Raw genomic sequence first — 27,253 nt, 5'->3', positions numbered from 1 at the left:
GAAGTAAGAAAGCAAGGCAGTAAGGAGGCAGAAGCTGCTTCTGGTACCATGGACCCTGGTCATGTAGGGCTGGGATAGCCAGTAAGATTATGTAATACAGTAACCATCTTACAGGCAGCTGGTGAAGGGAGCAGAGAATGGGTGTTATGTGGCTGGAATGGGTTGGTTAGGTAACAGCCTGGCTGCTGCATTCTGTAAAAGCTACAAGCGGTGAAATTCTTTTGCTGGGAGACCCAGGTAGAGGACATTGCAGTAGTCTATGTGTGATGATACAAGTGTATGTATGACTGTAGGTAGATCTTCTGAGGGAATAAAGTGCTGGAGTCTGGCTATGATCCTCAGATGAGGATCTGATTGTGGCAGATACTAATGTCTAAGTGTCACTCCACCATCCAGGACACCAAGATTCCGCACATGATCAGCATTTTGTAACTCTGAACCCCAAGCGTAAGTCTGGTTGGTTTGCAAAGCTGAGCTGTAGCCCTGCTCTTTGTTGGTGAGCTTCTATCATAAGGACCTGTTTCACCAGGACTGAATCTCAGTTAACTGGCATTACCCACACCTGGAGCTCAGCTAGACAACCATTTAGGATTGGTACTGGGTTCTCAGTACCTAGAGCAAAGACAGGTCATCTGTATAGCAGTGGTAGATGAGGGTATGACATCTGATTATTTCACCCAGTGGTAACATGTATATTGCAAAAAGCATAGGAGATAGGATAAGAACCTTGAAGAACGCATGGCAATGATGAGTATACTCCAGAAGATTAAAATGGTTCCTCACCTGAGTAATGTCTATTGTGTGCAACAAGAGATGATTTATTTCTCAGAATATAGAAATTGCCTCTAACCTGTGTGACTTCTGTGATGTCTAACAAGATGAGATTTCCGTGTAAAACATTTTCCACACTCAGAGCAAGAAAATGGCTTCTCACCTGTGTGACTTTGCTGATGTCTAACAAGATGTGATTTGTGTGCAAAACCTTTCCCACACTCAGAACATGGAAATGCCTTCTCACCTGTGTGACTTTGCTGATGGGTAACAAGTCGTGATTTGTGTGTAAAACATTTCCCGCACTCAGAGCAAGAAAATGGCTTCTCAGCTGTGTGACTTCTGTGATGTATAACAAGATCTGATTTCCATGCAAAACATTTCCCACACTCAGAACATGGAAAAGGCTTCTCACCTGTGTGATTGCGCAGATGTATAACAAGTTGTGATTTACTTACACAACATTTCTCACATTCAGAACATGGAAATGGCTTCTCACCTGTGTGACTTCTCTGATGTATAACAAGATGTGATTTACTTACACAACATTTCCCACACTCAGAGCAAGAAAACAGCTTCTCACCTGTGTGACTTCTGTGATGTATAACAAGAGCTGATTTGTGTGCAAAACATTTCCCACACTCAGAACATAAGAATGCCTTCTCACCTGTGTGACTTTGCTGATGTGTAACAAGTTGTGATTTCCATGTAAAACATTTCCCACACTCAGAACATTGAAATGGCTTCTCACCTGTGTGACTTTGCTGATGGGTAACAAGTTGTGATTTTTGTGTAAAACATTTCCCGCACTCAGAGCAAGAAAATGGCTTCTCACCTGTGTGACTTCTCTGATGTATAACAAGTTTGGAATTCCAGGTAAAACTTTTCCCGCACTCAGAGCAAGAAAATGGCTTCTCACCTGTATGATTTCTCTGATGTCTAAGAAGATGTGATTTCTGTGCAAAACATTTCCCACACTCAGAACATGGAAATGGCTTCTCACCTGTGTGACTTCCGTGATGTATAACAAGATCTGATTTCTGTGCAAAACATTTCCCACACTCAGAACATGGAAATGGCTTCTCACCTGTGTGAGTTCTTTTATGTCTAACAAGAACTGATTTGTGTGCAAAACATTTCCCACACTCAGAACATGGAAATGCCTTCTTACCTGTGTGACTTTGCTGATGGGTAACAAGTTGTAATTTGTGTGCAAAACATTTTCCGCACTCAGAGCAAGAAAATGGTTTCTCACCTGTGTGACTTCTGTTATGTATAACAAGATGTGATTTAGTTAAATAAGATTTCCCACAATCAGAGCAAGAAAATGGCTTCTCACCTGTGTGACTTCTCTGATGTATAACAAGTTGTGATTTGTATGTAAAACATTTCCCACACTCTGAACATATCAGTGGCCTTCCACCTGCTTTACCTGTGTGTGAGTTAATAGACTTTGTGTTCTGTGTAAAACATTTGGCATCTATAGAACACGGAAACACTGTATCTACTGCCAGAGCTGTAACAGATGCACCAATATCAGAGTGATCAGGAGAACATTTCCCAGGATCAGAGGGATCAGCTGATAGGGCTGGATGTATAATTGGGGTAATGGGGTTAGCTCCAGGAGAATCCTGTCTTCTGTCATTATCTTTTATGTCACAATCCGGGGATAACATTAGATCTCCTTCTGAGATATTCCTGCTGGTGTGTCCATCTGCTGGAAATAAAATACATAATGGAAATGTGACATTTTCTGTAACAATATTAATCTTGGAAACAATAGGAGAAGACGACTCTCTGGGACATTTAATTGTAAATGTGTGTGTATAATAAAACATAACTTTTAATGAAGGCTTTATAATATTGTGTCAGACTATCATTGTGTCCACCCTCCTGAGAACACTCACAATAACAAATGTAATATTATAATAAGACTTAGATACATCTCTCTCTTGTACTGGTAACTAACCATGAAGTATAAATGGAGATGTAGTCACTCGCCAAGTCCTATGTCAGCACCAATGTAAAACAATGGATGGGGAACATATCGTATGAATTGGAGATTCTAGATGAACAATAACATCAGTCATATGAGCTGATGGATCAGAGAAATGTCTCCTAACGTTACTCCTGGAAGCATTGGTAAGGTAGTATTCCTTTATGTGTGTGCTCATACGCTGGTAAGCCTGTACATGTGTTACTCACCCTTATATAAAGGTATACTGCTACAGCAGAGTAGGTGTGGAACAAGGTACTTTACATGCAATACACCATATGATACCCTGTGTCACGATCCGGGTATCTGGACGCCATTACTTACCCTTCAGATGCCTCCTAGGGCGGGCTCAGCGTTCCAGGACCGGATTCCGCTGTTCCTGAGTTTCCACATGCAGAGTGTCAGAGTGGTGTTTTCATCAGCCGCGGCCTCCGCTGTGCCCGCGTGGTTAAATGTGCATCTGTCAGCCTGGCGTCTCCTGTCTCCGGTGGCCGGCGCCGCCATTACTGTTTCCCAGACCACATGGATTACAAACCAAACTTCCCTCCAAGTGTCTGCATGGGCGCAGCCATCTTGGATTTTGTCATCTGATCATTTCCACCAATCTGCTGTCTGTATTGTTGTTTTGCATAATTGCCTAGCCAACCCCTTCCTTGCTGCAGGTATAAGTAAGCTGTGCCTGAGCAAGGAAGACGTCAGTGCTTTGGTTGTCAAACCTAGTTCCTGTTTGTCTCTCTCCTGTGATTGTCTTCCAGGTTCCAGCTCCTGTCTCAAGACTTCCACCATAGAGACCCGCACCAGCATTCCACCTGCGGTGTAGCCTGACTCTCCAATCCATCGTGGATTCATCTGCTTCCAGCTACAACATTACCTGCTTCCAGATCAGCTTCCAGCAGAGTACAGCTTCCCTTAAAGGGCCGGTGTCCTTTCTACACTTTACCACTCTCCACCGGTATTATTATTTCTCCGCTCTCAAATTCTACATTTCAGTTCATATTTCATCGCTCCCAAGTTCATTTATTATTTAACTGAATCCAGCCAGTATCCACTCCGTGCTAACAACAGTCTGGTTCCAGCCAGTATCCACAGCAGCTGTTTTACCTTCAGCAACCCAGCTTTTCCTGGAACACCAGCTGGCACAATCCTGGGTTATCTCCATTGCTACAGTCGGGCCTGGTAAGGACTTTCCATCTAGAAGATCATAAGAACTATCTCACACTACCAGTGCCCTGTGGCCCCTGCCATCCTGTAGTACCCAGGAACTGTATTTATTATTTGCTGACTTTTACGTTTTCTTTTACTGCTGCTGTGTTGCGGAGTTGTCATAATAAACATCATTGACTTTTATCCAAGTTGTCGTGGTCACGCCTTCGGGCAGTTATTATTCATGTTACTTACATGTCCAGGGGTCTGATACAACCTCCCAGGTTCCGGTACATCTCAGCCCCTACAACTGAGGCTGCCTCCCGTCAGCTCAGGCCCTCAGTTGTGACAGTAAGCACTGACCTAATGAATCCAGCCGGAGACCAGGATCAAGCAGCCAGGCCGATGCAAGAACTGGCAGCCCGACTAGAACATCAGGAGGCTGCACAGGGCCACATCATCCGCTGTCTCCAGGATCTCTCTACTCGGCTGGATGGGATTCAGACAACTCTCCGTGGATCAGGCGCATCTGGTGTGTCAACCACAGTGACTCCAGCTATAACCCCACCCACCTTACCCATTTCTGCTCCACGTCTTCATCTTCCAACGCCAGCAAAATTTGACGGATCTCCAAGATTCTGCAGGGGATTTCTCAACCAGTGTGAGATTCAGTTTGAGCTACAACCTGGCAATTTCCCAGTGACCGTACAAAAATTGCCTACATCATCTCTCTTCTCAGTGGCTCCGCCCTTGACTGGGCATCACCGTTATGGGAGAGGTCCGACACCCTGCTATCTTCTTACACTGCATTCGTGTCAACATTCAGGCGCATCTTCGACGAGCCAGGCCGGGTAACCTCAGCTTCATCCGAGATTCTCCGTTTACGCCAGGGGTCACGTACTGTAGGACAATATCTGATACAGTTCCAGATCCTGGCATCCGAACTGGCATGGAACGACGAGGCCCTGTATGCTGCATTCTGGCATGGCTTATCTGAGCTTATTAAAGATGAGTTAGCTACCAGAGACTTACCTTCTAAGTTAGATGAGCTAATCTCACTCTGCACGAAAGTTGATTTACGTTTCAGAGAGAGAGCAACTGAGCGTGGAAGATCATCTGCTCCAAAATCTTCTGCTCCTCCTCCTCGTCAACTGTCACCATCTAAAGATGAGCCCATGCAAATTGGCCGTTCCCGTTTAACTCCTGCTGAGCGCCGAAGACGTCTCTCTGAGTCTCTTTGTCTTTACTGTGCAGCTCCGTCTCACACCATCAATGCCTGTCCCGAACGTCCGGGAAAACTCCAAACCCTAGCTCGCCCAGGAGAGGGCCGGCTAGGAGTAATGATCTCCTCTCCATCTCCTCATGATTGTAATCCCCCAGTCTCGCTTCAAGTTGCTCAACGTTATCAGAACGTCATTGCCCTCCTGGATTCCGGAGCAGCTGGGAACTTTATTACTGAAGCCTATGTTAAACGGTGGTCCCTACCCACCGAGAGACTTCCTTCCTCCTTTTCCTTAACTGCCGTGGATGGCAGTAAAATTTTTGATACTGTTATTGCTCTAAGGACTCTACCAGTTCGTCTGAGAGTGGGAGTTCTTCATTCCGAACTTATTTCACTTTTAGTGATTCCAAGAGCCACACATCCTGTGGTCCTGGGCCTTCCATGGCTCTGTCTTCACAATCCTACAATTGATTGGACGACTACGCAAATCCTGGCATGGGGTTCCTCCTGTGCAGAGACATGTTTGCTTAAAGTATTGCCTGTCTGTTCTTCCTCCCCCAGGTCGTCTGATGTTCCACCTCCTCCATATCAAGATTTCACGGATGTGTTCAGTAAAGCTTCTGCTGATATCCTTCCTCCTCATAGAGAATGGGACTGCCCGATTGATCTCGTTCCAGGGAAGGTTCCACCTCGAGGCCGAACTTATCCGTTGTCTCTCCCCGAGACGCATTCTATGGAGGAATACATTAAAGAGAACCTAGCAAAGGGGTTCATTCGACCTTCTTCTTCTCCAGCCGGCGCAGGCTTCTTTTTTGTAAAGAAGAAAGATGGTGGTCTGCGGCCGTGCATCGACTACAGAGGTTTGAACGACATTACCATCAAGAACCGCTATCCTTTACCCCTGATTACTGAGCTCTTTGACAGAGTTAGCGGAGCTACCATCTTTACAAAGCTGGACCTGAGAGGTGCATACAATCTCATCCGGATCCGTGAGGGTGACGAGTGGAAGACCGCATTTAACACCCGTGACGGACATTATGAGTACCTCGTCATGCCCTTCGGATTGAGCAATGCTCCAGCTGTCTTCCAGCATTTCGTCAATGAGATCTTCAGAGACATTCTATACCATCATGTCGTGGTCTATCTAGATGATATCCTCATTTTTGCCAACGATTTAGAGGAACATCGTTTCTGGGTAAAGGAGGTTCTGTCCCGTCTCCGTGTCAATCATCTCTACTGCAAATTAGAGAAATGCGTCTTTGAAGTCAAGTCCATTCCGTTTCTAGGGTACATTGTGTCCGGTTCCGGACTAGAGATGGATCCTGAGAAACTACAAGCAATCCAGAATTGGCCGGTACCCTTAACCCTCAAAGGGGTCCAGAGGTTCTTAGGGTTCGCCAATTATTACCGAAAGTTTATACGAGACTTTTCCACCATTGTGGCGCCTATTACTGCTTTCACCAAGAAGGGTGCTAACCCGTCCAAGTGGTCTGAAGAAGCCATGCAAGCTTTTCATCTTTTAAAACAGAGGTTCATCTCTGCACCTGTCCTGAAACAGCCTGACATCGACTCTCCTTTCATCTTAGAGGTGGATGCCTCCTCCGTTGGAGTAGGAGCGGTGTTATCTCAGAGGGCTAAAGATGGTCATTTACATCCTTGCAGTTTTTTCTCACGGAAGTTCTCCCCAGCGGAGCGCAACTATGCCATTGGCGACCAGGAGTTGCTAGCCATCAAGCTCGCTCTAGAGGAGTGGAGATATCTGTTGGAGGGAGCTTCTCATTCAATCACCATCCTTACAGACCACAAGAACCTTCTATATCTAAAAGGCGCACAATGTCTCAACCCTCGTCAGGCCAGATGGGCACTTTTCTTTTCCAGGTTCGACTTTAAACTCCAGTTCTGTCCGGGCTCTCAGAATCGCAAGGCCGATGCCCTTTCCCGCTCATGGGAGCAAGAAAATGAGTCAGAGTCTTCAGACAAGCATCCTATTATAAATCCGTTGGCATTCTCCACGGTAGGGATGGACTCTATGCCCCCATCAGGGAAAAGTTTTGTGAAGCCGACACTAAGGAAGAAGCTCATGCATTGGGCCCATGCTTCCCGTTTTGCCGGACATACAGGTATCCAAAAAACCCTGGAGTTTATCTCTAGGTCCTATTGGTGGCCAACTCTGAAAAAGGACGTTTTGGAGTTTATTGCATCTTGCCCAAAGTGTGCTCAACATAAAGTATCCCGCCAGTCGCCTGCGGGGCAACTGGTTCCACTATCTGTTCCCCGTCGACCATGGACCCATTTGTCGATGGATTTTATTACTGATTTGCCCATGTGCAACAAGTTAAATACCATCTGGGTGGTAGTTGACCGGTTCACCAAGATGGCACACTTCATTCCTCTCACCGGTCTTCCGTCAGCTTCCAAGTTGGCTCAAGTATTCATACAAGAGATCTTCCGACTCCACGGTCTTCCAGAAGAAATTATCTCAGATCGAGGAGTTCAATTCACAGCCAAATTCTGGCGAAGTTTATGTCAAGTCCTCCAAGTCAAGTTAAAGTTTTCCACGGCTTACCATCCTCAGACCAATGGTCAAACTGAGAGGGTGAATCAGGACTTGGAGGCCTTCCTCCGCATCTATGTGTCCTCCTCTCAGGATGACTGGGTTCAATTACTTCCCTGGGCCGAGTTCTGTCATAACAACCAGTATCATTCTTCATCTTCTTCAACACCATTCTTCACCAACTTTGGATTCCACCCTAAAGTCCCTGAGTTCCAACCGCTTCCAGCAACTTCTGTTCCCGCAGTGGATATCACCTTGCATCAGTTTGCCAATATCTGGAAGAGCGTACGATCAGCTCTGCTCAAGGCATCGTTCAGGTACAAGAAGTTTGCGGATAAGAAGCGTCGAGCAGTTCCTGCTCTCAAGGTGGGTGATCGGGTATGGTTATCCACGAAGAATTTGAGGTTAAGAGTTCCCAGTATGAAGTTTGCACCTCGCTACATCGGTCCTTTTAAAATTGATCAAGTCATCAATCCTGTTGCTTACAGACTCCAGTTACCTCCCTTCTTAAAAATACCCAGGACATTCCATGTTTCCCTGTTGAAACCGCTAATCTTGAATCGGTTTCATTCCTCACTTCCACCAACTCCGAAAGTCCAAACTCAACGAGGCATTGAGTATGAAGTGGCCAAGATCCTGGACTCACGTCACCGTTACGGTCAACTTCAGTATCTCATTGACTGGAAGGGCTATGGTCCTGAAGAACGCTCTTGGACCAATGCCTCTGACGTCCATGCTCCTGCCTTGGTCCGAAATTTCCACGCAAAGTTTCCTTTAAAGCCTAAGAAGTGTCCTGGGGCCACTCCTAAAGGGGGGGGTGCTGTCACGATCCGGGTATCTGGACGCCATTACTTACCCTTCAGATGCCTCCTAGGGCGGGCTCAGCGTTCCAGGACCGGATTCCGCTGTTCCTGAGTTTCCACATGCAGAGTGTCAGAGTGGTGTTTTCATCAGCCGCGGCCTCCGCTGTGCCCGCGTGGTTAAATGTGCATCTGTCAGCCTGGCGTCTCCTGTCTCCGGTGGCCGGCGCCGCCATTACTGTTTCCCAGACCACATGGATTACAAACCAAACTTCCCTCCAAGTGTCTGCATGGGCGCAGCCATCTTGGATTTTGTCATCTGATCATTTCCACCAATCTGCTGTCTGTATTGTTGTTTTGCATAATTGCCTAGCCAACCCCTTCCTTGCTGCAGGTATAAGTAAGCTGTGCCTGAGCAAGGAAGACGTCAGTGCTTTGGTTGTCAAACCTAGTTCCTGTTTGTCTCTCTCCTGTGATTGTCTTCCAGGTTCCAGCTCCTGTCTCAAGACTTCCACCATAGAGACCCGCACCAGCATTCCACCTGCGGTGTAGCCTGACTCTCCAATCCATCGTGGATTCATCTGCTTCCAGCTACAACATTACCTGCTTCCAGATCAGCTTCCAGCAGAGTACAGCTTCCCTTAAAGGGCCGGTGTCCTTTCTACACTTTACCACTCTCCACCGGTATTATTATTTCTCCGCTCTCAAATTCTACATTTCAGTTCATATTTCATCGCTCCCAAGTTCATTTATTATTTAACTGGATCCAGCCAGTATCCACTCCGTGCTAACAACAGTCTGGTTCCAGCCAGTATCCACAGCAGCTGTTTTACCTTCAGCAACTCAGCTTTTCCTGGAACACCAGCTGGCACAATCCTGGGTTATCTCCATTGCTACAGTCGGGCCTGGTAAGGACTTTCCATCTAGAAGATCATAAGAACTATCTCACACTACCAGTGCCCTGTGGCCCCTGCCATCCTGTAGTACCCAGGAACTGTATTTATTATTTGCTGACTTTTACGTTTTCTTTTACTGCTGCTGTGTTGCGGAGTTGTCATAATAAACATCATTGACTTTTATCCAAGTTGTCGTGGTCACGCCTTCGGGCAGTTATTATTCATGTTACTTACATGTCCAGGGGTCTGATACAACCTCCCAGGTTCCGGTACATCTCAGCCCCTACAACTGAGGCTGCCTCCCGTCAGCTCAGGCCCTCAGTTGTGACACCCTGCAATCATCATCATCATCTGCTAGGTTATAATCTACTTTCTCTTACGTCCTAGAGGATGCTTGAGTCCATTTAGTACCATGGGGTATAGATGGGTCCTTTGGGAGTAACTGGCACTTTAAGAGTTTAATAGTGTGGGCTGGCCCCTCCTCCATGCCCCTCCTACCAGACTCAGTTTAGAAAATGTGCCCGGAGGAGGCGGTCACAGCTAGGGGAGCTCCTAGGAGTTTTCTTAGCTTTTTATTTTCTAGCAATAGTTAGGTTACCGGAACAATACAGATAGTGGTCACCAGCGCTAGGTTGTAGGAAATAAAAATGATACTCTGATTTATAACAAACTCAGGACGGTAGGTAATGTTGAAAGAAATATGTAATAAATTTAATAAAAATAAGATTATAAAAATCACAGATGCCTATACATCATAATTAAAAGTTAGATGATCATTTAAAATGGCACATCCACATATACCCTCAGTACAGGTGTAATCATACCCCGGCTAGGACTTCCCCTGGAATTAGGTCCATGAACTTGTTTTTTGAGAATTTGATGAAAGCAGTGGAGTAGTAGAATGTCCCTTTTAAGCATACAGATGCAGGCGTTTCAAATGTCCAGGGAAATGCTGTCCAATTAGTGCCGTATGGGTGATGAAGATGAAAAAGTCCAGCAATGTTGAGGGTAATTTTGAGGATGTGTCCGGCAGTCTCTAACTCAACGCGTTTCGCTGGTGTTGACACCCAGCTTCCTCAGGAGTGAATGTTAGAGTGCTGTCTTTGGGCTATTGCATGCTTTGCCTTCTGCCTTCAATAAGGTTTAATATAAATAAGTGTCCTGACAGCTGGACCGGGGTCACTACACTAAATTGAAGCATTTGCCTGGAGGTGAAACTACCTTCTATTTATATAGTACCACTATAATCTACTTCCCTGGAAGAAAAAAAAGACAAGGCTGAGATTTGAACTTTTATGGAGCCTAAACGTAGGCCCACATCCACAACAGCCTGCAGGAAGTGCAAGAAATGTCCCAGATGAAAACCCACAGCAGAATACTGTTGACCCTCACACCAAGAGACACATTTCTTCCATATGTGATGGTAATGTTTCGATGCGACCATCTGGCCGGCTTGGAGCATAGTCGAGATAACCTTGCCCGGAATCTCTTTCCTGGCAAAAATCCTCCCAATATACTTCCATTGCATCAAACGTAGCCGTGGTAAGTCTGGATAGACGAACGGCCCTTGTGTAAGACGATCATCCTGATTTGGCAGAGGCCAGGGGCCTACGAGTAATAAGGCTGGAATGTCTACATACCAGGTCCTGCGGGGCCAGTCTGGGGCAATCAGAATTGCCTGAACCCTGTCCCTTTAAATCCTTTGAGAACTCTTGGAATAAGAGGAAATGGAGGAAACAAGTACACCAACCGGTAAATCCACGGTGTCGCCAGAGCGTCCACTGCTGCGGCCTGTGGATCCCTAGTCCCAGAACAGTAACGCAGAAGCTTCTTGGTAAGTAGAGAAACCATCAAGTCGATTTGCGGGTAGCCCCACTGATTAAATATCTGCTGAAACACTTGCGGGTAGAGGCCCCATTCCCCCAGGTGCAGATCGTGTCAACTGAGGAAGTCTGCTCCCCAATTGTCTACTCCCAGAATTAAGGTGGCGGAAATGGCCTTGGGATTCTGCTCCACCCAGAGGAGTATCTGTGACACCTCCCTCATTGCAGCCCTGCTGTTTGGACCTCCTTGTTGGTTTATGTATGCCACAGTTGGTGCATTTTCCAAACATACCTGTATGACCTGATACTGAAGGATATAAAAGAGGTCAGCAGAAGGGCATTGCAAATCGCCCTGAGTTCCAAAACTTTTATCAGAAGGGAAGCCTCTTGATCAGACCACCTTCATTGGAACCGAGCCCCTAGGGTCACTGCACCCCAACCATGGAGGCTTGCATCCGTTGTCAACAGAATCCAATCCTGAATTCTGAAGTGTCGACCCTCCAGGAGGGAGATCAGCAACCACCATAAGAGGGAAATCCTGGCGTTTCGGTGAAAGGCACATCATCTGGCATATGTGCAGATGTGACCCAGACCATGTGTCCAGCAGATCCAGATGGAATGGTCATGCATGGTCTCTACCGTACTGAACTGCGTCGTAGGAGATCATTATCTTTCCCAGTAAGCTTATGCAGAGATGTACCAAGATTTTGTTCAGCTTCAAAATGGAACATACCATTGTCTGAATTATCTTTGCCTTGTCCATAGGATGGAACACCTTCTGAGACACCGTGTCCAATATCATTACCAGGAACTGAAGCCTCTGCGTAGGTTCTAGGTGGGATTTCTGCAGATTGAGAATCCACCCGTGATCCGTGAGTAGTCGTGTTGGAAGGCTGATCTTTTCCATCAACTGTACTCTGAATATAGCCATTATGATATTGTCCAAGTATGGAACAATGTTCACTTCCTGCTTGCGGAGTTGTAGCAACATCTCTGCCATCACCCCTGATAACACCATCAGCAAGGCCTGGACCTGGTAGTGACTGTGCTGCAGTGCAAACATGAGGTAAGCCTGAAAGGCAGCCATATTGGGATGTGAAGATACGCATCCTTAATATCCAGTGAAACCAGGAATTCCCCTTCTTCCATGTCACGCTTGGCTTGAGTTGGGGATCTGATGACTGATAATTGACTGATGGAGCAGCTATCAGCAAAGGAAGGAAATGAGGTGGCTGAATGTAGTTCTTACTCATGGATTGAATACTTAGGCCTGAAGATGTAGAGGGGTAGGCAATGAGGACACTGACCGAGAACGATACACTGAAGAAAGAGGAATTCAGTTTTAATGAGACCTCAATCATACACAACGACTAGGAGAGAAGTCTGAGTGAATTCTGAAAGACGAAAAGGTACATGACTTGTAAACGATGCTGAAGAATACTGAATGAAGAAGTGACTTGCGATTTGTAAATGATGCTGAAGAACGCTGAATGAAAAGATGACTTGTGATTTTTAAACAATGCTGAAGAGAGGATCGCTGTGAGCACCATCAGCAAACGGAGACCCTCTTCCAGATAGAGGACCCAGTGGTTAAACCACAAGAGCAGGTGGACTGGGAGCAAAGGACTGCAATAACAGAACTGACCACCAGGCGGACACAACAGAACCAGGATACCAGGGGTTAACCTGGGAGCGCAGAGCGCAGGGCGCCTTACAGCAGCAAGTAACTTGAAGTACTGGCAACATAGCTAAGCATCAACCCCTTTTTATAAGGGAAGCCTATACCGGATTGGCTGGAAGCGAACTGGGATACCTATTGACTTGGATTGGTCTCTAACATGGTGGCTCCGTAAGAAAGTTTCCAGATCTTGGTCGACTCTTTCAGTCCGTCCGTCAGTCTGGGGATGGTAGGCTGAAGAGAAGTTCAACTTGATTCCTAAGACAGAGCCGAGAGCTTTCCAGAACTTGGCGAGGAATTGAGGACCCCGATCAGAAACTATTTCCTGTGGAAGGCCATGCAAATTAAAAATCTATGAGAAAAACAATTTGGATTGCTGAGGAGCAGAGGGAAGACCGGTGAGGGATATGAAGTAAGCAATCTTCGAAAATCATTTCACAATGACCCAAATGGTGTTGTGCCTTCTGGAGACTGGCAAATCGGTTATGAAATCCATAGAGATGCGAGTCCAAGGCTTTTGAGGTGTTGAAAGTGGATGAAGAAGACCTAAGGGAGATGTTCGTGGACTTTTATGTTGAACACACTTGGAACAGGCTGCTACAAATTCAAAGACATCAGTTTTAAGACGAGGCCACCAGTAGAATCGCTGAATGAACTTGAGAGTCTTAAGACCACCGGCATGACCCATGAAAGATGAAGAATGAGCCCACGTGAGCAATTTCCTGCAAAATATTGGTGCTATAAAAGTTCTCCCCAGAGGAGTTAGAGGAACAGTACGAGTTGAAGCAAATGAAGCCAGATTCAGAATAAACTGTTTCTCAGAGGAGTTGAGTGAATCATCCGTTTGAAAAGAACAAGAAAGTGCATCTGCTGTTCAATTTAAGCTTCCTGGGCGGTTAAGAGTTTAAAGGAGAACCGAGAGAAGAAGAGAGCCACCTGGCTTGCCATGGGTTTAAACAACGAGTTCAAACAATGGGTTTAAGCCATCATGGAAGGACTTGGAGGAGAAGACGGAATGGGAGAAGATTCTGAATGATCAGGACTGGGGCTCAATGTTTGTTGATTAGGAAGAAGAAAAGGTCTCAAGTCAGTTTGAGAGGTTTCCTGTTGAGGACGAGGTTTAGCTTTCTTATGAGATGATTTTCCAGTTCTGCCCATTCTTCAGCATAACATTACAGAGATTAAAGACCAAGGTAAGGAGGCCAGTAGCAACATAGCAGAAGTATTGAAGTGTGGAAATAGGGAGACATCAGTGAGCATAGACCCCCAGTGGCCATCGGTGACAGAAACATTGTGAGTTCAGTTGTTTATGGGTAATAGCAAGAAGATGCCATCCTTGAGCGGTAAAGTAATTTATAGGAGCCAGCAACTGGAGCCTGCTACTGTCCTGGACACAAGGACTGTTACGCCGTAGCTATACTGATGCCCCAAGAGCTCTAACTGGATCTTACGGGGATTGAGGGGAGCAGGAGGGAAAAAAAACCCAGCAGCAGTCAAATAGTGTGGAGGATGTAGTCAGCACAGTCTGCCACTAGAAGGAGTTGACAGAGCAGGAGTGGGGGCCAGGCAATAGTAATAATAAAAGCAGTTCAGGTGACCACTTACTGCCCAGGTAGGGTCGCAGCGGCAGAAGTCCCTGCCGGAAATCACTGAGGCTGTAATGAAGGGCATTGATCATGGGCTGGCAGTGTCTGTAGCTCCCAGAGAAGCAGCTGGTTTCAGGAGGGCATGTGGCTATATTGCCAGTTTTCAAGATGGCCACTTCTGGCAGGGAAGCCCAAATCAGAAGAAACTGGCCGGTTATGGTGGGTGAACCAGGTCAGTAATAAAGCAGGAAAGGAGAGTGTACTAGGATGCAGTGGCACAGGGTAGCGTATCTGGCTGCGTAGGAACCCCACGTGTATGTCCTCTATAAAACACAGCTCCACCAGATTCCCCCGTAGCACCATCGGTTAGGAGGAGAGGAGAGATGCCGAGACACTGCTGGAGTGATGACAGCCAAGTGCTCCATGTATTCCCCGCTGCCACGGGCTTCAATGGCCGGACAGTAGGAGAAGGCAGACTGCGGACGGGTTAGCTGACTAACCTGACACGTCCCTGCTGGGGCCACCAATCCCCGTAGTATGCGCCGCATCAGATGCCGGGAGAGCAGCTCCGCTCCGTGTCTCCTGCCGCGGTCACCACTAATCCCCAGTCAGCCTCTCCCACGACTCCAACAGCACGGCTAGGCACACGAATGGACAGGGCGCACAACCCACGGTGAGTAGCAGCTCTACCTTGCTGAGGTCCGGTCCGCGGTGGGATCACTGCACAATTTCAGTCCGCTGCTTCGGCTCCGGGTGTAAGCTGCAACCTGCAAAAGCCAAATGAATGGCTCCCCGGCTCCGCAACCTACAAAGCACACAGAGGGGCAAGAAAGGGCACGAAAGAACCCATAGGACAGCTGTAAAAGGCAGAAAGGACCTAAATAAGCAGGATCTCCTTTATCCTGCTGCCTTTCCAGTCAGGCCACACCCCGTGACATAATTTATTGATGTTGAAAACAAAAGTAATATAGATTTTCGTACCAATCTAAGAACTGTGAATCTACTTTGGGAGCCACCTCCCTTTTTTTTTAAACAGTCCCCAGCTGGACGAGGATAATTGGAATTCCATTTCTTGGAATTCTAACTTCCTACTGGGCGTAACCCAAAATTTCGATCAGCTGTTTTGGGACGTTTTAAACTAGAGATGAGCGGGTTCAGTTTCTCTGAATCCGAACCCGCCAGAACTACATGGTTTTTTTCACGGGTCCGAGCAGACTCGGATCTTCCCGCCTTGCTCGGTTAACCCGAGCGCGCCCGAACGTCATCATGACGCTGTCGGATTCTCGCGAGACTCGGATTCTATATAAGGAGCCGCGCGTCGCCGCCATTTTCACACGTGCATTGAGATTGATAGGGAGAGGACGTGGCTGGCGTCCTCTCCATTTAGATTATAAGAGACTGAGAGAGATTTACTGGAGCTGACTAGGAGGAGTACTGTTACTGTAGAAGTGTAGAGACTGAGTGGAGAGAGTTTACTAGTGAGGACAGTGCAGTTTATAATCCGTTCTCTGCCTGAAAAAAGCGATACACAGCACACAGTGACTCAGTCACATACCATATCTGTGTGCACTGCTCAGGCTCAGGCCAGTGTGCTGCATCATCTATTATCTATATATAATATTATATATATCTGTCTGACTGCTCAGCTCACACAGCTTATAATTGTGGGGGAGACTGGGGAGCACTACTGCAGTGCCAGTTATAGGTTATAGCAGGAGCCAGGAGTACATAATATATTATATAGTGAGTGACTGACCACCAGACACACAGTGCAGTTTATTTAATATATCCGTTCTCTGCCTGAAAAAAGCGATACACACAGTGACTCAGTCAGTCACATACCATATCTGTGTGCAGTGCACTGCTCAGGCTCAGGCCAGTGTGCTGCATCATCTATATATTATATATCTGTCTGACTGCTCAGCTCACACAGCTTATAATTGTGGGGGAGACTGGGGAGTACATATTATATTAAAATTAAACAGTGCACACTTTTGCTGCAGGAGTGCCACTGCCAGTGTGACTGACCAGTGACCTGACCACACTGACCACCAGTATAGTTAGTAGTATACTTATATTGTGATTGCCTGAAAAAGTTAAACACTCATCGTGTGACTTCACTTGTGTGTTTTTTTTTTATTCTATAAAAATAAAACTCATTCTGCTGACAGACAGTGTCCAGCAGGTCCGTCATTATATAATATATAATATATACCTGTCCGGCTGCAGTAGTGATATATATATATTTTTTATATCATTTATCATCCAGTCGCAGCAGACACAGTACGGTAGTTCACGGCTGTGGCTACCTCTGTGTCTCTGCACTCGGCAGGCAGTCCGTCCATAATTGTAATACCACCTAACCGTGGTTTTTTTTCATTCTTCTTTATACATACATAGTTACATAGACATCTTCTCTTTATCAACCAGTCTATATTAGCTGCAGACACAGTACAGTACGGTAGTTCACGGCTGTGGCTACCTCTGTGTCTGCACTCGGCAGGCAGTCCGTCCATAATTGTATACCACCTAACCGTGGTTTTTTTTCATTCTTCTTTATACATACATAGTTACATAGACATCTTCTCTTTATCACCCAGTCTATATTAGCTGCAGACACAGTACAGTACGGTAGTTCACGGCTGTGGCTACCTCTGTGTCTGCAGTCGGCAGGCAGTCCGTCCATAATTGTATACCACCTAACCGTGGATTTTTTTCATTCTTCTTTATACATACATAGTTACATAGACATCTTCTCTTTATCAACCAGTCTATATTAGCTGCAGACACAGTACAGTACGGTAGTTCACGGCTGTGGCTACCTCTGTGTCTGCACTCGGCAGGCAGTCCGTCCATAATTGTATACCACCTAACCGTGGTTTTTTTTCATTCTTCTTTATACATACATAGTTACATAGACATCTTCTCTTTATCAACCAGTCTATATTAGCTGCAGACACAGTACAGTACGGTAGTTCACGGCTGTGGCTACCTCTGTGTCTGCACTCGGCAGGCAGTCCGTCCATAATTGTATACCACCTAACCGTGGTTTTTTTTCATTCTTCTTTATACATACATAGTTACATAGACATCTTCTCTTTATCAACCAGTCTATATTAGCTGCAGACACAGTACAGTACGGTAGTTCACGGCTGTGGCTACCTCTGTGTCTGCAGTCGGCAGGCAGTCCGTCCATAATTGTATACCACCTAACCGTGGTTTTTTTTCATTCTTCTTTATACATACATAGTTACATAGACATCTTCTCTTTATCAACCAGTCTATATTAGCTGCAGACACAGTACAGTACGGTAGTTCACGGCTGTGGCTACCTCTGTGTCTGCACTCGGCAGGCAGTCCGTCCATAATTGTATACCACCTAACCGTGGTTTTTTTTCATTCTTCTTTATACATACATAGTTACATAGACATCTTCTCTTTATCAACCAGTCTATATTAGCTGCAGACACAGTACAGTACGGTAGTTCACGGCTGTGGCTACCTCTGTGTCTGCAGTCGGCAGGCAGTCCGTCCATAATTGTATACCACCTAACCGTGGTTTTTTTTCATTCTTCTTTATACATACATAGTTACATAGACATCTTCTCTTTATCAACCAGTCTATATTAGCTGCAGACACAGTACAGTACGGTAGTTCACGGCTGTGGCTACCTCTGTGTCTGCAGTCGGCAGGCAGTCCGTCCATAATTGTATACCACCTAACCGTGGATTTTTTTCATTCTTCTTTATACATACATAGTTACATAGACATCTTCTCTTTATCAACCAGTCTATATTAGCTGCAGACACAGTACAGTACGGTAGTTCACGGCTGTGGCTACCTCTGTGTCTGCACTCGGCAGGCAGTCCGTCCATAATTGTATACCACCTAACCGTGGTTTTTTTTCAGTCTTCTTTATACATACATAGTTACATAGACATCTTCTCTTTATCAACCAGTCTATATTAGCTGCAGACACAGTACAGTACGGTAGTTCACGGCTGTGGCTACCTCTGTGTCTGCAGTCGGCAGGCAGTCCGTCCATAATTGTATACCACCTAACCGTGGTTTTTTTTCATTCTTCTTTATACATACATAGTTACATAGACATCTTCTCTTTATCAACCAGTCTATATTAGCTGCAGACACAGTACAGTACGGTAGTTCACGGCTGTGGCTACCTCTGTGTCTGCAGTCAGCAGGCAGTCCGTCCATAATTGTATACCACCTAACCGTGGATTTTTTTCATTCTTCTTTATACATACATAGTTACATAGACATCTTCTCTTTATCAACCAGTCTATATTAGCTGCAGACACAGTACAGTACGGTAGTTCACGGCTGTGGCTACCTCTGTGTCTGCACTCGGCAGGCAGTCCGTCCATAATTGTATACCACCTAACCGTGGTTTTTTTTCAGTCTTCTTTATACATACATAGTTACATAGACATCTTCTCTTTATCAACCAGTCTATATTAGCTGCAGACACAGTACAGTACGGTAGTTCACGGCTGTGGCTACCTCTGTGTCTGCAGTCAGCAGGCAGTCCATAATTGTATACTAGTATCCATCTCCATTGTTTACCTGAGGTGCCTTTTAGTTGTGCCTATTAAAATATGGAGAACAAAAATGTTGAGGTTCCAAAATTAGGGAAAGATCAAGATCCACTTCCACCTCGTGCTGAAGCTGCTGCCACTAGTCATGGCCGAGACGATGAAATGCCAGCAACGTCGTCTGCCAAGGCCGATGCCCAATGTCATAGTACAGAGCATGTCAAATCCAAAACACCAAATATCAGAAAAAAAAGGACTCCAAAACCTAAAATAAAATTGTCGGAGGAGAAGCGTAAACTTGCCAATATGCCATTTACCACACGGAGTGGCAAGGAACGGCTGAGGCCCTGGCCTATGTTCATGGCTAGTGGTTCAGCTTCACATGAGGATGGAAGCACTCAGCCTCTCGCTAGAAAAATGAAAAGACTCAAGCTGGCAAAAGCAGCACAGCAAAGAACTGTGCATTCTTCGAAATCCCAAATCCACAAGGAGAGTCCAATTGTGTCGGTTGCGATGCCTGACCTTCCCAACACTGGACGTGAAGAGCATGCGCCTTCCACCATTTGCACGCCCCCTGCAAGTGCTGGAAGGAGCACCCGCAGTCCAGTTCCTGATAGTCAGATTGAAGATGTCAGTGTTGAAGTACACCAGGATGAGGAGGATATGGGTGTTGCTGGCGCTGGGGAGGAAATTGACCAGGAGGATTCTGATGGTGAGGTGGTTTGTTTAAGTCAGGCACCCGGGGAGACACCTGTTGTCCGTGGGAGGAATATGGCCGTTGACATGCCAGGTGAAAATACCAAAAAAATCAGCTCTTCGGTGTGGAGGTATTTCAACAGAAATGCGGACAACAGGTGTCAAGCCGTGTGTTCCCTTTGTCAAGCTGTAATAAGTAGGGGTAAGGACGTTAACCACCTCGGAACATCCTCCCTTATACGTCACCTGCAGCGCATTCATAATAAGTCAGTGACAAGTTCAAAAACTTTGGGTGACAGCGGAAGCAGTCCACTGACCAGTAAATCCCTTCCTCTTGTAACCAAGCTCACGCAAACCACCCCACCAACTCCCTCAGTGTCAATTTCCTCCTTCCCCAGGAATGCCAATAGTCCTGCAGGCCATGTCACTGGCAATTCTGACGATTCCTCTCCTGCCTGGGATTCCTCCGATGCATCCTTGCGTGTAACGCCTACTGCTGCTGGCGCTGCTGTTGTTGCTGCTGGGAGTCGATGGTCATCCCAGAGGGGAAGTCGTAAGACCACTTTTACTACTTCCACCAAGCAATTGACTGTCCAACAGTCCTTTGCGAGGAAGATTAAATATCACAGCAGTCATCCTACTGCAAAGCGGATAACTGAGGCCTTGGCATCCTGGGTGGTGAGAACCGTGGTTCCGGTATCCATCATTACTGCAGAGCCAACTAGAGACTTGTTGGAGGTACTGTGTCCCCGGTACCAAATACCATCTAGGTTCCATTTCTCTAGGCAGGCGATACCGAAAATTTACACAGACCTCAGAAAAAGAGTCACCAGTGTCCTAAAAAATGCAGCTGTACCCAATGTCCACTTAACCACGGACATGTGGACAAGTGGAGCAGGGCAGGGTCAGGACTATATGACTGTGACAGCCCACTGGGTAGATGTATGGACTCCCGCTGCAAGAACAGCAGCGGCGGCACCAGTAGCAGCATCTCGCAAACGCCAACTCTTTCCTAGGCAGGCTACGCTTTGTATCACCGGTTTCCAGAATACGCACACAGCTGAAAACCTCTTACGGCAACTGAGGAAGATCATCGCGGAATGGCTTACCCCAATTGGACTCTCCTGTGGATTTGTGGCATCGGACAACGCCAGCAATATTGTGTGTGCATTAAATATGGGCAAATTCCAGCACGTCCCATGTTTTGCACATACCTTGAATTTGGTGGTGCAGAATTATTTAAAAAACGACAGGGGCGTGCAAGAGATGCTGTCGGTGGCCAGAAGAATTGCGGGACACTTTCGGCGTACAGGCACCACGTACAGAAGACTGGAGCACCACCAAAAACTACTGAACCTGCCCTGCCATCATCTGAAGCAAGAAGTGGTAACGAGGTGGAATTCAACCCTCTATATGCTTCAGAGGTTGGAGGAGCAGCAAAAGGCCATTCAAGCCTATACAATTGAGCACGATATAGGAGGTGGAATGCACCTGTCTCAAGCGCAGTGGAGAATGATTTCAACGTTGTGCAAGGTTCTGATGCCCTTTGAACTTGCCACACGTGAAGTCAGTTCAGACACTGCCAGCCTGAGTCAGGTCATTCCCCTCATCAGGCTTTTGCAGAAGAAGCTGGAGACATTGAAGGAGGAGCTAACACGGAGCGATTCCGCTAGGCATGTGGGACTTGTGGATGGAGCCCTTAATTCGCTTAACAAGGATTCACGGGTGGTCAATCTGTTGAAATCAGAGCACTACATTTTGGCCACCGTGCTCGATCCTAGATTTAAAGCCTACCTTGGATCTCTCTTTCCGGCAGACACAAGTCTGCTGGGGTTGAAAGACCTGCTGGTGAGAAAATTGTCAAGTCAAGCGGAACGCGACCTGTCAACATCTCCTCCTTCACATTCTCCCGCAACTGGGGGTACGAGGAAAAGGCTCAGAATTCCGAGCCCACCCGCTGGCGGTGATGCAGGGCAGTCTGGAGCGACTGCTGATGCTGACATCTGGTCCGGACTGAAGGACCTGACAACGATTACGGACATGTCGTCTACTGTCACTGCATATGATTCTCTCACCATTGAAAGAATGGTGGAGGATTATATGAGTGACCGCATCCAAGTAGGCACGTCACACAGTCCGTACTTATACTGGCAGGAAAAAGAGGCAATTTGGAGGCCCTTGCACAAACTGGCTTTATTCTACCTAAGTTGCCCTCCCACAAGTGTGTACTCCGAAAGAGTGTTTAGTGCCGCCGCTCACCTTGTCAGCAATCGGCGTACGAGGTTACATCCAGAAAATGTGGAGAAGATGATGTTCATTAAAATGAATTATAATCAATTCCTCCGCGGAGACATTGACCAGCAGCAATTGCCTCCACAAAGTACACAGGGAGCTGAGATGGTGGATTCCAGTGGGGACGAATTGATAATCTGTGAGGAGGGGGATGTACACGGTGATATATCGGAGGATGATGATGAGGTGGACATCTTGCCTCTGTAGAGCCAGTTTGTGCAAGGAGAGATTAATTGCTTCTTTTTTGGTGGGGGTCCAAACCAACCCGTCATTTCAGTCACAGTCGTGTGGCAGACCCTGTCACTGAAATGATGGGTTGGTTAAAGTGTGCATGTCCTGTTTATACAACATAAGGGTGGGTGGGAGGGCCCAAGGACAATTCCATCTTGCACCTCTTTTTTCTTTTCTTTTTCTTTGCGTCATGTGCTGTTTGGGGAGGGTTTTTTGGAAGGGACATCCTGCGTGACACTGCAGTGCCACTCCTAGAGATGGGCCCGGTGTTTGTGTCGGCCACTAGGGTCGCTAATCTTACTCACACAGCTACCTCATTGCGCCTCTTTTTTTCTTTGCGTCATGTGCTGTTTGGGGAGGGTTTTTTGGAAGGGACATCCTGCGTGACACTGCAGTGCCACTCCTAGAGATGGGCCCGGTGTTTGTGTCGGCCACTAGGGTCGCTAATCTTACTCACACAGCTACCTCATTGCGCCTCTTTTTTTCTTTGCGTCATGTGCTGTTTGGGGAGGGTTTTTTGGAAGGGACATCCTGCGTGACACTGCAGTGCCACTCCTAGAGATGGGCCCGGTGTTTGTGTCGGCCACTAGGGTCGTTAATCTTACTCACACAGCTACCTCATTGCGCCTCTTTTTTTCTTTGCGTCATGTGCTGTTTGGGGAGGGTTTTTTGGAAGGGACATCCTGCGTGACACTGCAGTGCCACTCCTAGATGGGCCCGGTGTTTGGGTCGGCCACTAGGGTCGCTAATCTTACTCACACAGCTACCTCATTGCGCCTCTTTTTTTCTTTGCGTCATGTGCTGTTTGGGGAGGGTTTTTTGGAAGGGACATCCTGCGTGACACTGCAGTGCCACTCCTAGAGATGGGCCCGGTGTTTGTGTCGGCCACTAGGGTCGCTAATCTTACTCACACAGCTACCTCATTGCGCCTCTTTTTTTCTTTGCGTCATGTGCTGTTTGGGGAGGGTTTTTTGGAAGGGACATCCTGCGTGACACTGCAGTGCCACTCCTAGAGATGGGCCCGGTGTTTGTGTCGGCCACTAGGGTCGCTAATCTTACTCACACAGCTACCTCATTGCGCCTCTTTTTTTCTTTGCGTCATGTGCTGTTTGGGGAGGATTTTTTGGAAGGGACATCCTGCGTGACACTGCAGTGCCACTCCTAGATGGGCCCGGTGTTTGGGTCGGCCACTAGGGTCGCTAATCTTACTCACACAGCTACCTCATTGCGCCTCTTTTTTTCTTTGCGTCATGTGCTGTTTGGGGAGGGTTTTTTGGAAGGGACATCCTGCGTGACACTGCAGTGCCACTCCTAGATGGGCCCGGTGTTTGGGTCGGCCACTAGGGTCGCTAATCTTACTCACACAGCTACCTCATTGCGCCTCTTTTTTTCTTTGCATCATGTGCTGTTTGGGGAGGGTTTTTTGGAAGGGACATCCTGCGTGACACTGCAGTGCCACTCCTAGATGGGCCCGGTGTTTGTGTCGGCCACTAGGGTCGCTTATATTACTCACACAGCGACCTCGGTGCAAATTTTAGGACTAAAAATAATATTGTGAGGTGTGAGGTATTCAGAATAGACTGAAAATGAGTGTAAATTATGGTTTTTGAGGTTAATAATACTTTGGGATCAAAATGACCCCCAAATTCTATGATTTAAGCTGTTTTTTAGTGTTTTTTGAAAAAAATAACCGAATCCAAAACACACCCGAATCCGACAAAAAAAATTCGGTGAGGTTTTGCCAAAACGCGGTCGAACCCAAAACACGTCCGCGGAACCGAACCCAAAACCAAAACACAAAACCCGAAAAATTTCAGGCGCTCATCTCTATTTTAAACACAGTTGCCTTAGTTTTTAACACAGGCTCTGCTGCCTCTTCTAAGGTCAGAATGGCTTATATAGCACTAACTAGCTCAGGTATGTCCACTGAGCTGAGACCTTCCGAAGTGCAATGAGTCCTCATCCTCCAACGAATCCTCATCTAAAACATGTGTAGACTGTGAAGATGTTGTATCATGTCTATGTGATTTACTTACCACCAGCCTTTCAGGCTGCTTTTTTGAGAGACTGACAATTCCCTAGGTGTATAAACCTCAGAATGAATGTTGCATGTAAGGGTTAATAGGGAAACCTATCACTGGTATAGGAGCTGGTATAAACTGTTCAGTTACATTGGATAATGGTTTTCATTCCGAGTTGTTCGCTCGTTGACGTTTTTCGCAGCACAGCGATCAAGTGAAAAATCGGCAATTATGCGCATGCGCATGGTACGCAGCGCGCATGCGCTAAGTACTTTCACACAAAACTTTGTAGTTTTATCCAAGCTCCAGTGACGTTTTTCAGTCACTCAAGTGTTCATAGTTTGATTGACAGGAAGTGGGTATTTCTGGGCGGCAACTCAGCGTTTTCAGGAAGTGTACTAAAGAAACGCAGGCGTGCCAGGGAAAAACGCAGATGTCAAACCGGGAACTAAATGGACTGAGGTGATCGTAATCTAGGAGTAACTGCATGAATTTTTTTAGTAGCAATTTTGCTACTCTTTGTTTGTAATTCTGCTAAGCTAAAATACACTCCCAGAGGGCGGCGGGCCTAGCGTTTGCAATGCTACTAAAAGCAGCTAGCGAGCGAAACAACTCAGAATGACCACCAATGTCTGTGCAAAGTAGCCCATGAAGGTTTACCAGAACCTGTGCCTGCCTCACTGTACACGTGGGTAAGCGTTGTCGCGACCCGGCGGGGAGATGTTGGAGCGACTCTGAGGTGCGTATAAGATGTTTATAAGGTCACTCAAAACAAATAGTAATACTATAAAAATAAAATAAGAAAACTTATGGCTGCTAAAAAACAGCAGCCCTCTGACCATGGTCCGGCTCCTGCCGCACCAAAGAACTGATTTGCCTGAGCCAGGAGGCGGGAATATATGGACAGGCCCGTTGCATGCTGGGAGGCCGAAAGCTTTGACTGTTTGGTGCAAATCAGCTGTCACGTCATCATATCCCAATGTTATCCTGTGGATAACCTGTGGACCCTGAGGGAGAAAGATATATCTAAGAGGATAGAATTTGATCGGTGTTGTTACTCTGTTTTGTTGTCAGGTTACTTGATACTTTTGTCCTCATTGGTTACTATAGGTCACGTGGACGAGGTTCTCTCCGTGTCCCCGGACGTAGCGTGTGTCAGATGACGTCACTTTGATGCGCTGGAGCACACGACGGAAAGCGACATGGACGGTTTCACCAGGTATATTAACGACACGGGACGTGCACATGCGTGTAGATGGTGACACTAAAACTACTGGATGATCATTGTGAATGTCTGAGGTATTGATACATTGCCAATTTGTTGAGATATTGTTTCATTTTCAGATGGAACCATGGGTCGTGCACATGATCCGACTGGCAAAAGGGAGCCATTGATTTTGGCTGAGACCGGCATTTGTTGGTGATCCCTTGTAGACAGTGAGTAGTATCCACCTACAGTGGAAGAAGCATGGACACCAAGAATCTCAGCGGCAGAACAGTGGGTGAAAGTAGATTATGACAAATTGGGACCACAGGCATTTAGGGCGCCTAGCAACCACCAATCGTTCCAAACGCATCAGGAACTGCACCAACAGTACAATGCCGGACCCAGCCAAAAACTCCCAGATCTGGTGAATTGGAGGGCCACGTGAGATGTGGTGGCACATCAGACTGGTGCTCTGAAAACCAATCCAAGCCTTTCGGCCACTGTTCCATCGCTGAGAGCAAACCCAAAGTTTAACACTAATGCGATAGCTGTTTTTATGGTAATTATTTTGGGCAATAGAGTAGGACCTGCAGTATAGTGGGGTCCCTTGTCGGGGGCTGCAGTTTAAATGCACTGAGCAATACATGAACTAAAACTCCACTGCTTATTATTGTTAGTAAATATAGTAATGCAAGACACATTTATGTATGTAGTAAGGCTACTGGGAGACCTTAGATTGAGCAATATTGGATCTGGCCATTACATTCCCTAAAGTCATAACCTCAGAACTGCACAGAGCAGGAACTATTATTCACAAGTAATTAGGAATGTGTTCATCAGGAACAAGTCCACAATTACCGTCTGAAGGTTACACAATTATTTCAGGTCTACACAATTGATATTTGAGGATAAAGCCTTTAACAGAAACCCCCCCTAAAGTAGTCACTATTGATGAAACGCGTTGGATGACATACAATTTGGATTTAGAGTGAATTGGAGTGGATAAGAACAAGCCCGCCCATGCAAGGGTGACAACAAGTGCAAAACGCTTGTCTTATGATTATACAGATATGTACTTGTGATAAGCTTTTAATATGTTTTACTTGAAGTTCTAGATTCAAATTTCATTTTATTTCTGAATCTTATACGAATTGTATTTGGTGATCTCAGGTCTACTGTATAGCGGGAAATATTTTATACCTGCATCATCTAACAAAATGCATATAAATTAGGCACTCCACAAAAAACATTACTAATTATATTTTATACATACATATATACACATTTATATATAATCACTAATAATAAACTTCTGCTTGTTACTTTTAATAACATTATAGTGTTGTGTGTAATAACTCTCTACATGTGATATTTGTCATGGATAACCTTGTGTTATAAGCAGCCAACTGAACAGGGCTGATGGCGAAGGAGGGTGTAGGATAAGAGATTGCTGTAGTGACTGAGCAAGGAGAATATGTGACTTCTGTAATAAGTGTTTATTACTCACCTGTGCTGATATCTGTAGGGATCTCCTCCTCCTTACACTGCTGATCACCCCTCACATACGTCTCTTCTTCTCCCTCTATATCTTTTGCCTTTATATCAGTCACATACGTCTCTTCTTCTCCCACTATATCTTCTGCCTTCATATCAGTCACATACGTCTCTTCTTCTCCCTCTATATCTTCTGCCTTTATATCAGTCACATACGTCTCTTCTTCTCCCTCTATATCTTCTGCCTTTATATCAGTCACATACGTCCCTTCTTCTCCCTCTATATCTT

At 46.2% G+C, this 27,253-nt stretch overlaps 1 protein-coding gene across 1 annotated transcript in view; it reads right to left on the bottom strand.

Moving 5' to 3' along the window:
• Nucleotides 1-845: 845 nt before the first annotated feature.
• The window catches only part of LOC134983475 (zinc finger protein 585A-like), a 173,279-nt gene continuing 146,871 nt past the window's right edge, over nucleotides 846-27,253 (bottom strand). The window contains exons 3-4 of the mRNA XM_063949145.1: nucleotides 2,027-2,194; nucleotides 846-1,858 (exon numbers count right to left, since the gene is read on the bottom strand). Coding sequence (XP_063805215.1) covers nucleotides 846-1,858; nucleotides 2,027-2,194 — 1,181 coding nt within the window. The remainder of the gene's footprint in view (nucleotides 1,859-2,026; nucleotides 2,195-27,253) is intronic.

The sequence above is a fragment of the Pseudophryne corroboree genome (genome assembly GCF_028390025.1).
Source record: "Pseudophryne corroboree isolate aPseCor3 chromosome 3 unlocalized genomic scaffold, aPseCor3.hap2 SUPER_3_unloc_16, whole genome shotgun sequence".
NCBI classification, from domain to species: Eukaryota; Metazoa; Chordata; class Amphibia; order Anura; family Myobatrachidae; genus Pseudophryne; species Pseudophryne corroboree.
The sequence above is the reverse complement of the archived record's forward strand: the minus strand, read 5'-3'. Positions and strand labels throughout refer to the sequence as shown.